Below are 14,806 nucleotides of genomic sequence, written 5' to 3' on the forward strand. Positions count from 1 at the left end.
AAACAGATTTCTATCGTACTTTACAACCATACCGCTCATCAAACTGGACATATTTTCAACTATGTGGGCTGAGTTTGGAAAGGCAACTTATTCCATGTTGATATGAATCACATGGTGGAGTCTCCATTTAAAATCAGCTGCTTTCTGTTACATGACAAAATGAAGCTTAGCCTTGCTCCAAGGCTGTACTGAAAGAAAAGTCCATGGATGTGTAGTAATTCTATCCTCCTCTAGATATGTGGACAGTACAACCTCTAAGGAATCCAGTCTCTAATAAAGACAACTTATTCTTATTCTTTACATAATTTAGTAATTATGATTTAAACTAATAATTATTGCCGCAGAGACTTATACAAGTCTACATGAACCTTGAGATATCCTATTCCTATGCTACATCAACCAATCAACCGTTAAACAACAAACCTAGCTAAACCTAACATTGCTTGAAATGGAAACTTGTCAAAATGGAGTATCATGTAAAAACATCTAATGACAATGATACATTTTGTTATGACTGACATTCATCTACATCGGACAGCTTCAAAGAGTGACTGACTACCAATCAGAACCCTCACAACCAGCTCTACTTATGTTATCATACTCTTCATATCAGCATGATATCAGACTTGATATAAGATAAAACATTTTAACTATGCCTATCTCAAGGGAGTCTAGATATGAATCTCCCAACAGTGATGTAATGTGGGCATGTACAAGCACCAATACGACTGCACCTCCTCTTCATCCATATAGGATATTTGTGTTTTTAGGCAACATTCAGAATAAGGAGGCAGATACGTGCAGACATGTTCCTAGTGTGCCACCATCTGAGTGAGTGAGGGAGCTCACTGACAATAATAATAACAATTCAGATACATTAAAGAATACAAATCCCACATAAATTATCCTGTGAGTAAATAATCAGCAAACCATTAAAAGGAAAACTTGGGCAGGCATGTAGATTTTTTTGTCCTTTGAAGCTGTCATAAAATAAAATATGAAAAAACGGATGGAGTGACCGGCTATATATTTCTTGGTGTTACAGACCCAGGAGGTCGCCCTGAAAATACTGGCACATCTCTCCAACGGCACCGACTGGCACCGACATCGCATTGTACAGGTAGGTCATGGTCACGTTGTACAGGTAGGCCATGGTCGCATTGTTCAGGTAGGCCATGGTCGCATTGTACAGGTAGGTCATGATCGCATTGTTCAGGTAGGTCATGGTCGCATTGTACAGGTAGGTCATGGTCGCATTGTTCAGGTGGGTCATGGTCGCATTGTTCAGGTAGGCCATGGTCGCATTGTACAGGTAGGTCATGGTCACATTGTTCAGGTAGGTCAGGGTTGCATTGTACAGGTAGGTCATGGTCGCATTGTACAGGTAGGTCATGGTCGCATTGTACAGGTAGGTCATGGTCACATTGTACAGGTAGGTCATGGTCACATTGTACAGGTAGGGCATGGTCGCATTGTACAGGTAGGCCATGGTCACATTGTACAGGTAGGCCATGGTTATATTGTACAGGAAGGCCATGGTTACATTGTACAGGAAGGCCATGGTTACACTGTACAAGAAGGCCATGGTGACACTGTACAGGTAGGTCAGTCATGGTCACATTGTACAGGAAGGCCATGGTCACATTGTACAGGAAGGCCATGGTTACATTGTACAGGTAGGTCATGGTCACATTGTACAGGAAGGCCATGGTCACATTGTATAGGTACGTTATTGTCATATTTTGCAGTTAGGTCATCATGACACTCTACAGGTGAGTGGGTTATCATGACACTGTACATGTGGGTTATCATGAGTGAGTGAGTGAGTGAGTTGTGTTTAACGCCGCTTTTAACAGTATTTATATCGCGGTGTGTCAGCTTAATGTGGGAGGAAAGCCCGAAGTAATGCAGTCCTCAAACGTTTATCACTTCGGTGAAACCCACGAGCACGGGTATGGTGCTGACAAACCTAGAAACATAATCGGGGCGAACCAGGATTCGAACCCACAACCATAGGTTTCTGGCGTGTCCACGGGACGCAACTCTACACAGCGAAGCGCGGCGCCTTAGACGACTGGGCCACCCGTGCCCCTGGGTTATCATGACACTGTGCAGGTAGGTCATCAGCGCATTGTGCAGGTTGGTCACTGCACTGTACCGATAGGTCATGGTCACAATGTACTGGAAGGTTATGGTCACATTGTACAGGTAGGTCATGGTCACATTGTACAGGTAGGTCATGGTCACATTGTAGAGGTAGGTCATGGTCACATTGTACTGGAAGGTCATCAACATTTTGTACAGCTTCAAATGCCCAGAGGTGTCAGATGTGTCAGAGATACGCTATATGCAGAAACACTAGATGTACAGGGGGTTTGAAGATAAAACCTCATAGCAGTTTCAAGAATAAATATACAAAAACAAAAACAAAATATCTTGGAATGGACAAGTTTTTGGCATTTCAATGACATTTCCAACATGCCTTCCATGGCTTGTTTGTTTGTCTGTCTGTTTGTTGTTTAACGCCGCACTCAGCAATATTCCTGCTATATGACAGCGGTCTGTAAATAATTGAGTCTGGACCAGACAATCAAGTGATTGACAAGCATCAATCTAAGCAATTGGGATATGATGACATGCATCAACCTATCCCGTTAGTCGCCTTTTACAGCAAGCACAGGTTCATGAAGACCTATTCTAACCTGGATCTTCATGGGTCGCTTCCTTGGCAACCATGTTTGAAGGGCCAGTACCTCAACCTGTCTGGGTGTTTCTAAAGTATGCTTGAAATAATTTTCGAGTGTGACTCAAACCTTGAGTTATAATTCAATTCTCAAACCAAAACAATGGAACTCCGAACAGCGAAGCAGACAAGCCAAACGCTGTGCAGAATAACTGTTTCGGGCATGTTTTATTTAGAGGCAGATGAGTCACACAATACTAATTGCAACTTTAAGGAGATTAGAAGCTAGTGTTTATCAAAGTCCAGATATGATATAAATGCCTCGGGTTGGTGGGTTTGGGTTTGGTGAGTGAGTGAGTTGGGTTTGGAACTCCACCTTGAACAGTTTTCCAGTTATATCATGGCATGTCAGCTTTGTGTGGGAGGAAAGCCTGAAGTGATGAAGGTTTTAGATGGTTACCACTTTTGTGAAACCCACGAGCATGGGTATGGTATAAACCTGGAAACAATCAGGGCCAACTGGGATTCAAATCCACGATCTCTGGTTTTCCCAAGGGACACAACTCTGCACAATCAATTATAGTGCCATAGACGACTGGGCCCCAAAATAATAGTGATGAGGAATGAAGGCTTTGTCCCACCATGAATACCAACAACTACAACTTGGCACACAGTGAACTGGGCACACAGTGAACTCAGCACAGTGAACTGGGCACACGGTGAACTCAGCACAGTGAACTGGGCACACGGTGAACTCAGCACAGTGAACTCAGCACAGTGAACTAGGCACACAGTGAACTCAGCACAGTGAAATAGGCACACAGTGAACTCAGCACAGTGAACTAGGCACACAGTGAACTCAGCACAGTGAACTAGGCACACAGTGAACTCAGCACAGTGAACTGGGCACACGGTGAACTGGGCACACAGTGAACTCAGCACAGTGAACTAGGCACACAGTGAACTCAGCACAGTGAACTGGGCACACGGTGTACTGGGCACACGGTGAACTCAGCACAGTGAACTGGGCACACGGTGAACTAGGCACACAGTGAACTCAGCACAGTGAACTGGGCACACGGTGAACTCAGCACAGTGAACTGGGCACACGGTGAACTCAGCACAGTGAACTGGGCACACGGTGAACTCAGCACAGTGAACTGGGCACACGGTGAACTCAGCACAGTGAACTGGGCACACTGTGAACTCAGCACAGTGAACTGGGCACACAGTGAACTCAGCACAGTGAACTGGGCACACAGTGAACTCAGCACAGTGAACTGGACACACGGTGAACTCAGCACAGTGAACTGGGCACACGGTGAACTCAGCACAGTGAACTGGGCACACGGTGAACTCAGCACAGTGAACTGGGCACACTGTGAACTCAGCACAGTGAACTGGGCACACAGTGAACTCAGCACAGTGAACTGGGCACACAGTGAACTCAGCACAGTGAACTGGACACACGGTGAACTCAGCACAGTGAACTGGGCACACGGTGAACTCAGCACAGTGAACTGGGCACACGGTGAACTCAGCACAGTGAACTGGGCACACGGTGAACTCAGCACAGTGAACTGGGCACACAGTGAACTCAGCACAGTGAACTGGGCACACAGTGAACTCAGCACAGTGAACTGGGCACACAGTGAACTCAGCACAGTGAACTGGACACACGGTGAACTCAGCACAGTGAACTGGGCACACGGTGAACTCAGCACAGTGAACTGGACACACGGTGAACTCAGCACAGTGAACTGGGCACACGGTGAACTCAGCACAGTGAACTGGGCACACAGTGAACTCGGCTCTTTTATACAATGCCTCCCATGACATATGACTGATCTGCAGGATTTAAAGTGATGTGCCAACACCCAAGAAGCATTTCCTTATTTCTTAGACCCATCAATGATGACAAACTTTATTTCCAGGAGGATTTCAGTTCAGGATGCAGTCTCCATAAGGCCCTGAGCAGTCACCCACAGAATGAGCAGATTCTCTGTAACGCTGTGTGTCTCATAGGAAACCTGGCCACAAGCGCTGAGGACCAGGTGTGTAGCCATTGGTTATCATTGTAGAGGATATTCTGTTGTGAATCATGTTATCGAATTTGTAGTATGTTGGCAAGATTTCTCCCTACAGAGCAGCCTGCAGATCTATAGTCATGTGTCAGTATGTTAGGGAGAATGAGTGGAGTTTGTTTCTCCCTACAGAGCACCCTTCAGATCTATAGTCATGTGTCAGTATGTTAGGGAGAATGAGTGGAGTTTGTTTCTCCCTACAGAGCAGCCTGCAGATCTATAGCCATTTGTCAGTATGTTAGGGAGAATGAGTGGAGTTTGTTTCTCCCTACAGAGCAGCCTGCAGATCTATAGTCATGTGTCAGTATGTTAGGGGGAATGAGTGGAGTTTGTTTCTCCGGACAGAGCAGCCTGCAGATCTATAGTCATGTGTCAGTATGTTAGGGAGAATGAGTGGAGTTTGTTTCTCCGGACAGAGCACCCTTCAGATCTATAGTCATGTGTCAGTATGTTAGGGGGAATGAGTGGAGTTTGTTTCTCCGGACAGAGCAGCCTGCAGATCTATAGTCATGTGTCAGTATGTTAGGGAGAATGAGTGGAGTTTGTTTCTCCCGACAGAGCAGCCTGCAGATCTATAGTCATGTGTCAGTATGTCAGGGAGAATGAGTGGAGTTTGTTTCTCCCGACAGAGCAGCCTGCAGATCTATAGCCATGTGTCAGTATGTTAGGGAGAATGAGTGGAGTTTGTTTCTCCGGACAGAGCAGCCTGCAGATCTATAGTCATGTGTCAGTATGTTAGGGAGAATGAGTGGAGTTTGTTTCTCCCTACAGAGCAGCCTGCAGATCTATAGTCATGTGTCAGTATGTTAGGGGGAATGAGTGGAGTTTGTTTCTCCCTACAGAGCAGCCTGCAGATCTATAGTCATGTGTCAGTATGTTAGGGTGAATGAGTGGAGTTTGTTTCTCCCGACAGAGCAGCCTGCAGATCTATAGTCATGTGTCAGTATGTTAGGGAGAATGAGTGGAGTTTGTTTCTCCGGACAGAGCACCCTTCAGATCTATAGTCATGTGTCAGTATGTTAGGGGGAATGAGTGGAGTTTGTTTCTCCGGACAGAGCAGCCTGCAGATCTATAGTCATGTGTCAGTATGTTAGGGAGAATGAGTGGAGTTTGTTTCTCCCGACAGAGCAGCCTGCAGATCTATAGTCATGTGTCAGTATGTTAGGGAGAATGAGTGGAGTTTGTTTCTCCCGACAGAGCAGCCTGCAGATCTATAGTCATGTGTCAGTATGTTAGGGAGAATGAGTGGAGTTTGTTTCTCCGGACAGAGCAGCCTGCAGATCTATAGCCATGTGTCAGTATGTCAGGGGGAATGAGTGGAGTTTGTTTCTCCCGACAGAGCAGCCTGCAGATCTATAGCCATGTGTCAGTATGTTAGGGTGAATGAGTGGAGTTTGTTTCTCCCGACAGAGCAGCCTGCAGATCTATAGTCATGTGTCAGTATGTTAGGGAGAATGAGTGGAGTTTGTTTCTCCGGACAGAGCACCCTTCAGATCTATAGTCATGTGTCAGTATGTTAGGGGGAATGAGTGGAGTTTGTTTCTCCCGACAGAGCAGCCTGCAGATCTATAGTCATGTGTCAGTATGTTAGGGAGAATGAGTGGAGTTTGTTTCTCCGGACAGAGCACCCTTCAGATCTATAGTCATGTGTCAGTATGTCAGGGGGAATGAGTGGAGTTTGTTTCTCCCGACAGAGCAGCCTGCAGATCTATAGCCATGTGTCAGTATGTTAGGGAGAATGAGTGGAGTTTGTTTCTCCGGACAGAGCAGCCTGCAGATCTATAGTCATGTGTCAGTATGTTAGGGAGAATGAGTGGAGTTTGTTTCTCCGGACAGAGCAGCCTGCAGATCTATAGCCATGTGTCAGTATGTTAGGGAGAATGAGTGGAGTTTGTTTCTCCCGACAGAGCAGCCTGCAGATCTATAGCCATGTGTCAGTATGTTAGGGAGAATGAGTGGAGTTTGTTTCTCCGGACAGAGCAGCCTGCAGATCTATAGTCATGTGTCAGTATGTTAGGGAGAATGAGTGGAGTTTGTTTCTCCCGACAGAGCAGCCTGCAGATCTATAGCCATGTGTCAGTATGTTAGGGAGAATGAGTGGAGTTTGTTTCTCCGGACAGAGCAGCCTGCAGATCTATAGCCATGTGTCAGTATGTTAGGGAGAATGAGTGGAGTTTGTTTCTCCGGACAGAGCAGCCTGCAGATCTATAGTCATGTGTCAGTATGTTAGGGGGAATGAGTGGAGTTAGTTTCTCCCTACAGAGCAGCCTGCAGATCTATAGCCATGTGTCAGTATGTTAGGGAGAATGAGTGGAGTTTGTTTCTCCGGACAGAGCACCCTTCAGATCTATAGTCATGTGTCAGTATGTTAGAGAGAATGAGTGGAGTTTGTTTCTCCCGACAGAGCAGCCTGCAGATCTATAGTCATGTGTCAGTATGTCAGGGAGAATGAGTGGAGTTTGTTTCTCCCTACAGAGCAGCCTGCAGATCTATAGTCATGTGTCAGAATGTTTGGGAGAATGAGTGGAGTTTGTTTCTCCCGACAGAGCAGCCTGCAGAGCGTGATGGTGCGAGTGTGCCAACTCCTACAGAACTCCCCCAGCAATAGTGATCTCAAGATACAACTCAGCCGTGCCATCGCCAACTTCTCCAAGTTCAAGCAAAACTCAGATAGACTGGTACAGTATGCCAATAGCATCTTCAGACCTCATTATCATGCTACCTCCATCTATGTAAAAAATTAACTAAGATATTACAATACATCTATCAAAGTCTACGAGTGCGTAGTCAATTACTTAGTTAATCCGATATGTCCAGAAATAATAAGTTGTTTTGAAACTTTCGCATCTAGATCAGGAATATCTACATTTCATTTTTATCTGTTTGTTTCTACTAGAAATGCATATACATTTAAATTGTCAAATTGTCTTGACATGTTGAGTATATTACTGATAGATCCTCGTCAAACGTCGCGCTATGGCTGAAAGCCTTTGTGACGTAAAACTTCATATTTCCATTCCTTCCCTTTTGTATTCCTTTTGAATTTTATACTACTACTGCTGCCACTGTGGTTATTACCACTGTTATTACAATACCTCTATGACATGTCAAGCATCATATTAGTATCCAATAATCATATAATGCGCTGTACAGCTGTAAATGATATTGTTTATCTGTATGTGTATATGGGCCAATGCCCTTTCATACAATAAAGATTGATTGATTGATTGACAACACAGTGAATCACAAAGCTGGATCTATTAGCAAGCTGGATCTGATTGACTTTACAAACTTGGATTTTACAAAATTGGTTGATACAAAAAGTCAGATATACCAAAGCTATACAAACATAAACCCATTTGGGTTAAAACAGCAATCAACTGTTGCAGTGTCTGATATGAAGCAAAATCAATTAATGATCTAATTAGCATTAACAAACAATGTTTTGAATGAAATGTGACTTCCCTATGGCATAGTGACCCAAAGCAGACAGGTTTCTCTCCGCATGAGGAGGGGCGTTTAATCAGCAACACAGACGTAAAACTGTTAGAATCTAACAATATGTTTAAACATTGTCACTTACCACTGGGCGGCGGTCGGGTAGCCTAGTGGTAAAAGCGTTTGCTCGTCACGCCGAAGACCCGAGTTCGATGCCCCACTTGGGTACAATGTGTGAAGCCCATTTCTGGTGTCCCCCGCCGTGATATTCCTGGAATATTGCTAAAATCGGCATAAAACCATACTCACTCACTCACTTAGCTCTGGCCTGTGGTGTTAATGTCAATAGCTTTATTATATGAAACTATTGCACAGTATGATCAAGATGTTCCACTGGAGGTTTCCTTTTTCACATGGCAGCAACTAGCCCCTTGGCACAATATAGAAGAAGTTTGCTAAAGCATTGTATTTCTACTGTTTTTAACATTACTTTAGTGAATGATATTTTATGATAAAAAGATTATTATTTTTTTGTCTTCACGTATCATTAATATTATATATTAAGAACAAAAATTGTATTGTTCTAAATTACTTTGTATTGTGTTCCTGACAGCATGGTTGGCCTGATTGCAGGTGCCGTACGTGTCGGACATTGTACAGACTTGCATCAAGTCTACCACTCCCAGCATCAGGGTTCATGGGATGAGAGCCATACTGTCATTGCTGTCATACAGTCCCTCTCAAACAACAGCCGAGCTCATGAGGTGAGTGGCACAGGTCTCAGCAGCTCTTGAGGTGAGTGACAGGTCTCAGCAGCTCATGAGGTGAGTGGCACGGGTCTCAGCAGCTCATGAGGTGAGTGTCACGGGTCTCAACAGCTCATGAGGTGAGTGTCACAGATCTCAGCAGCTCATGAGGTGAGTGTCACGGGTCTCAACAGCTCATGAGGTGAGTGACACGGGTCTCAGCAGCTCATGAGGTGAGTGTCACAGATCTCAGCAGCTCATGAGGTGAGTGTCACGGGTCTCAACAGCTCATGAGGTGAGTGGCACAGGTCTCAGCAGCTCATGAGGTGAGTGTCACGGGTCTCAGCAGCTCATGAGGTGAGTGGCACGGGTCTCAGCAGCTCATGAGGTGAGTGCCACGGGTCTCAGCAGCTCATGAGGTGAGTGACAGGTCTCAGCAGCTCATGAGGTGAGTGCCACGGGTCTCAACAGCTCATGAGGTGAGTGGCACGGGTCTCAGCAGCTCATCAGGTGAGTGTCACAGGTCTGAGCAGCTCATGAGGTGAGTGGCACGGGTCTCAGCAGCTCTTGAGGTGAGTGGCACAGGTCTCAGCAGCTCAGGAGGTGAGTGTCACGGGTCTCAGCAGCTCATGAGGTGAGTGGCACGGGTCTCAGCAGCTCATGAGGTGAGTGGCACAGGTCTCAGCAGCTCTTGAGGTGAATGTCACATATCTCAGGAGCTCATGAGGTGAGAGTCACAGGTCTCAGCAGCTCTTGAGGTGAGAGTCACAGGTCTCAGCAGCTCTTGAGGTGAGAGTCACAGGTCTCAGCAGAGGTACAATGTTCATGATATGTATGTCTAAATGTTCCAGTAATAGCAGGAGCAGTTGGGTAGCCTAGTGATTAAAGTTTTTCGCTCATCATGCCGAAGCGAAGACCCGGGTTAGTAGTATAGGTAATAGGGGTTCTGGACCACTTCCACTGGAGCAGGATTCATATACCTATACTGCTACTACAGGGGGAATTTTTTATGCCAAAATGATTATGCGATTTAACGATAGTCATGACTCCAGCTCACCAATACCTGGGTCCAATCATTGCTTTAGATGAGTCTAAATGGTAATAAAAATATTCTTAATTATTTTTATCGATAAAGCGATATTCAACATTTTTATTAAGTTCTTCGTTCATTTTACTAGGAGACCAGACTATATAACTACACTCTTTTTGTAAATTGATAAGAAACAATTGATTACCGTATTTGGTTGGTTTGACATCACTGATATAATAAAAACCTTGTGGTAATTCTCTCCATTTAATAGTTTTTTCCATTATTATATATTTATGTAAGCATTTGTCTAAATGTAATCACACGATATTTTTAATCTCCAACCAGTTCTTTGGTTTTGGCACGGAATAATTGACGCGCTTGTTGCCTCCCTTGTTCTATGAACTTTTTTTTATCGTCTTCGCTAATACCATTGGTCTTACGAGAATTTGATCGAATTTCCTGCTTCATTTTATTGTATTTTGAGAGTTCCGACATCACTAAACGAAACTCCTCCTCGGATATCTTACAATCGGCCATTGCTGTCGAAATATGATCCTCGATGCTGTTCAACTTTGCTTCGGCGAGTATCCGAATCTTATCGTGTTTTAATGCTTTCTTTTGTAACCTACGAGAAATGAATTTTATCGCTATTCCTGCCAGTCCCGAGACTCCGGCCGCTATTTCCATGCCGAGCACGATAGGCGCGGCGATTATAGTTGATAGTAAACCGACACCGGCTACACCGAGTCCCATGCCAGCTACTACAAGAGCGGTGTCAACTCCGTTCAGAGCATTCACGGCTCTGCGATACTTTTTATACAATCCAAGTCTCAACTCCCTATCCTTTTCTATTCGATGTTTTATGTCGCTTATTTGATGTAATCGAAATCCATCAACAGTTTCCTTCATTTCATCGAGCGCTGGATATAAACTCATAGTGTATATTACGAATATATAATAGTCTTTAATTGGTCTTGCTTAAATGTTTTGAGAGTATACATCAACCTTATCAAATGTATATTATACGGCAAGAATATCTTAGAAAGAGAAATACTACCACTTTTAATAATTTGAACCCCCTCGAGGGATGTAACGGGTGATGCACCGACATGAATAATACTGCAACGTTGACGCTCGTGTTTCTTGAGCCATTTAATCGATAGACCTGGTAATATTTCGAAGGCATCTACCGGTGCATCTCCGAACAAGACTTCAATAATAAGCGTAGAAATATTAGGTATTGCACTCAAGTTCTGTTTAATATCATCGAATTCTGTAACCAAATTTAAACTAACATTTTGGATTGCCGGACGACTATATAACATATGACCTGGTTTTTCTGGCAGGGGAGTGACTAACACACTTTTTCGTTTTGATGGGATATAGGCCGCGAGTACGATACCACTATTTATTATCTTAGTTAAATTATGTCCCTTACCCATCATCGCATAAGGTGGGGTAATGACGATATTCAGCAGCCACTTGATGTTTGCTTCGACCATAGTCCATTTATTCTCACTGTTGTAAATAATATTGTACGGAGTGGTTTTAAGGAGTCTACTAACGTCGACATCGCTTAAATCTTCTAGATTACCCACGAATGTGACTTCTTTCCGCTTGTATACATTATCGTGTAAGTGTAAAGCGTATAACTTACCATTGGTACCGGGTTTACCGAATCCTTCCGTGTCTCCGAGATCGGAAAGCGCAATTGTATTACATTGTCTTATCGTTCCAGGGCCTGATGCATCAACCATTATTTATAATATGGAGTGTTACACTTAAGTATCCTATATGTACAGGTTGGTGTTTAACATCTAATACAGAAATTTTAAGGTCTGAAATAATACCCCGCTTTAATTTTTTATATTGTAATGATGAGAAAGATTCCGTTCTACCGCTATTGTATTTTTCATTTTTAACTGGAACACTTCTGAGTAGAGTTGAAGGGCTTTCTTGTTGAATATTATCCGTCGTGCTGATTTGATCAAGATGGATGCACAGCTCTTTATAGGGAGCTAAATCGGGTAATGTATCTCCCTGAATTGATGCCTTGATTAAATCTACTTTTACTCTCCATCCAAGTGTAATTGCTAAGTTCTCACCAATAATTATACGTGTTTTTCCAGTGCTTAAGTTTATTTTCCCAGTCGCCTCATTTTGTGTGAGACTAGCTCCATTAGGCTTAAAAAATTCATCATTGAGTGAGCATACACTGTAATACCCATCAGGTATAATAATGGATTTGTAAACAACATTGCCGTCGTTTTCATCTACTGTAGACATCTTATTATTACCTCTCGTAGCATTTATATTAGTCCATCGTGGGTAATACGTTACATCGCATAGAGCTACTTCGAGTTGTCCATCCGAGTTATCGATAGTACGAAGCAGTTGAATAGACTGACCATTTGTTATTCCCAGGAGTGTAACATACATATCAAATATACAATGATACTATATCATAACTTAAATATGGAATCAACCATTATTTATAATATGGAGTGTTACACTTAAGTATCCTACGTGTATAGGTTGGTGTTTTACATCTAATACAGAAATTTTAAGGTCTGAAATAATACCCCGCTTTAATTTTTTATATTGTAATAACGAGAAAGATTCCGTTCTACCGCTATTGTATTTTACATCTTTGACCGGAACACTTCTGAGTAGAGTTGAAGGACTTTCTAGTTGAATATTATCCGTCGTGCTTATTTGATCAAGATGGATGAACAACTCTTTATAGGGAACTAAATCAGGTACGTTGTTAATACCTGCAGTCACTTGTACACCGCGTCGTATTGTTATTGCCCGATAAAATCCAAGTGTGTATGCTAAGTTCTCATTAATAATTATATCTTCGTTTTCATTGATGATTTTCACTGTCCCAGTGGCCTCACTTTGTGTGATACTAATTTCATTATCTAAATAATTATTAAAAAATCCATTATTAAAATATTCATCATTGAGTGAGCTTATGCTGTAATACCCATCAGGTATAGTACTACTTCTACCTTTGTCACTTATTTTAAATATCTTATTATTACCTCTCGCAGCACTTATATTGGTCCACCGTTGGTAATACGTTATATCGCATAGAGCTACTTCGAGTTGTCCGTCCGAGTTATCGATAGTTTGAAGCAGTTCAATAGACTGACCATTTGTTATTCCCGGGAGTGTAACATACATATTAAATATACAATGATACTATATCATAACTTAAATATGAAATCAACTTACATTACTAATCAATCGATTATAGTAACTGCCTCTGGTGCTGAATTTTTAGTTAAATTCCCCGATATCTTTGAAAAATACAGGGTCACGGCAACTAGCGATAAAATGGTGCACGATTGGTTTCACAATCCGATGCAATTTTGGCAGAATCAGTTAAACTTTGCCATATGGTGTGCCACAACGGGATGTGGTGTATCTCTTTACGCTCCAGGTTTTTGAACTGAATAAGTATGTTATGTCATTTCACGTGTACTATCAGATTAGACGTATACTTAAAGAAATTAGTGCTCCATTACCGCAGGATCGAGCTTGGAATTCCACAAATAATAATTATGATAGGTCCGCGTATGAGCGTATTTGTCAGGAATTTAATGTTTCTACGAGTAAAGATTGGCGTATTAAAGGAGCAAACCATGGTCTAGGTGTTCCTTACACAGAGGAAAATAAATCCGTCAAAGAAGAAAGCGATTATGTATATAGAGAACTTAATAAACCTCCAGTTAATTTTGGTAAGTTGTATAGTACCAGCAAACTTTACGCAAGAATATATGATCATTGGCATAAAACCGGTGATTGGTATAAAGGCTGGGAACTTTATAGTAATGATTGGAGAGGGGATATTATGAGTTTTAAGAGTGGGTTAATTTATATTGTTAAAAAATTTATACAAATGAACGATACCGCAGACGCTTGGAATGAATTTCTTAATGATAAAACGGAAAATAATTTTACTAATCCAGGATTTGTAAGAGTTAATGAATCGATAAGAACTTATGTATGGGCAATTCTCGGTGCGCAATCTCAAACACGAACGTCCATTATCGGTTCTGGGACGGCGCTCGATGCGCAAAAACAGTTTGTCTCAAACGTGGAGGACGCCATTAATTCACCAGTTGACATACCATCGTCTATAAAGCGTTTTCAAGATGCATTACAGTACGCTCAATCCAAAGTGGACTTTGTTTATGCGCCGGGACTATACATGTCTCCGAGTAATATGGAACTTAAGATCGGTCAAGTGATAGGTTATAATAATAAAATTGTTATCGCTACCGATCAACAAAAACCAGGTATAAATTCAGATATGAACGTCGAATTAATAACGCAAACGATCACGGGCGAAAAGGGAATAGTCAAGCCACAAACACCAACTATCGCGCAACCATCTACTGATGCACAAGTGTCACCGCATATTGCGGCTAAAAATCAACAACATATCGATGAAAAAACAGCGCTTGTAGTGGGTGGAGTCTCGGTTGGTTTACTCATAATTTGGTTAAATAGTTCTTAGCGAATACGTACAACAGCCCTGCAATTGCTACGATCAACCCCCACAAGTTTTGACTAAGCCAAGTGGTGGTCTTAGCTAATAAATTCAATAGCCAGGAAACAACACTCCCTATTATACCGGGAAGTGCGGCCGCGGCTTTCTCAGCTAGCTTTCCCAGTGCTGAACCTAATGCTTTTAAATGCTTTTTTATCCACTCTCTTATACCGTTTTTATCGTTAGGCGGTGATCCACCTCCACCTGTACCACCTGTTAACGAGAGAGTCAAAGTCGATATAATAAATCCCAACGCGGTTAAAA

The 14,806-nt window shown here is 42.7% G+C and overlaps 1 protein-coding gene across 1 annotated transcript in view; it reads left to right on the top strand.

Moving 5' to 3' along the window:
- LOC139469642 (uncharacterized) overlaps positions 1-14,806 on the top strand; it is a 35,505-nt gene that overhangs the window by 8,573 nt on the left and 12,126 nt on the right. Inside the window, exons 9-12 of the mRNA XM_071251870.1 lie at positions 1,046-1,120; positions 4,618-4,737; positions 7,314-7,445; positions 8,839-8,969. Of these exons, the coding sequence (XP_071107971.1) occupies positions 1,046-1,120; positions 4,618-4,737; positions 7,314-7,445; positions 8,839-8,969 (458 nt within the window). The remainder of the gene's footprint in view (positions 1-1,045; positions 1,121-4,617; positions 4,738-7,313; positions 7,446-8,838; positions 8,970-14,806) is intronic.

Source organism: Haliotis cracherodii, unplaced genomic scaffold (assembly GCF_022045235.1).
Source record: "Haliotis cracherodii isolate W230 unplaced genomic scaffold, xgHalCrac1.p SCAF_2, whole genome shotgun sequence".
Taxonomy (NCBI): Eukaryota; Metazoa; Mollusca; class Gastropoda; order Lepetellida; family Haliotidae; genus Haliotis; species Haliotis cracherodii.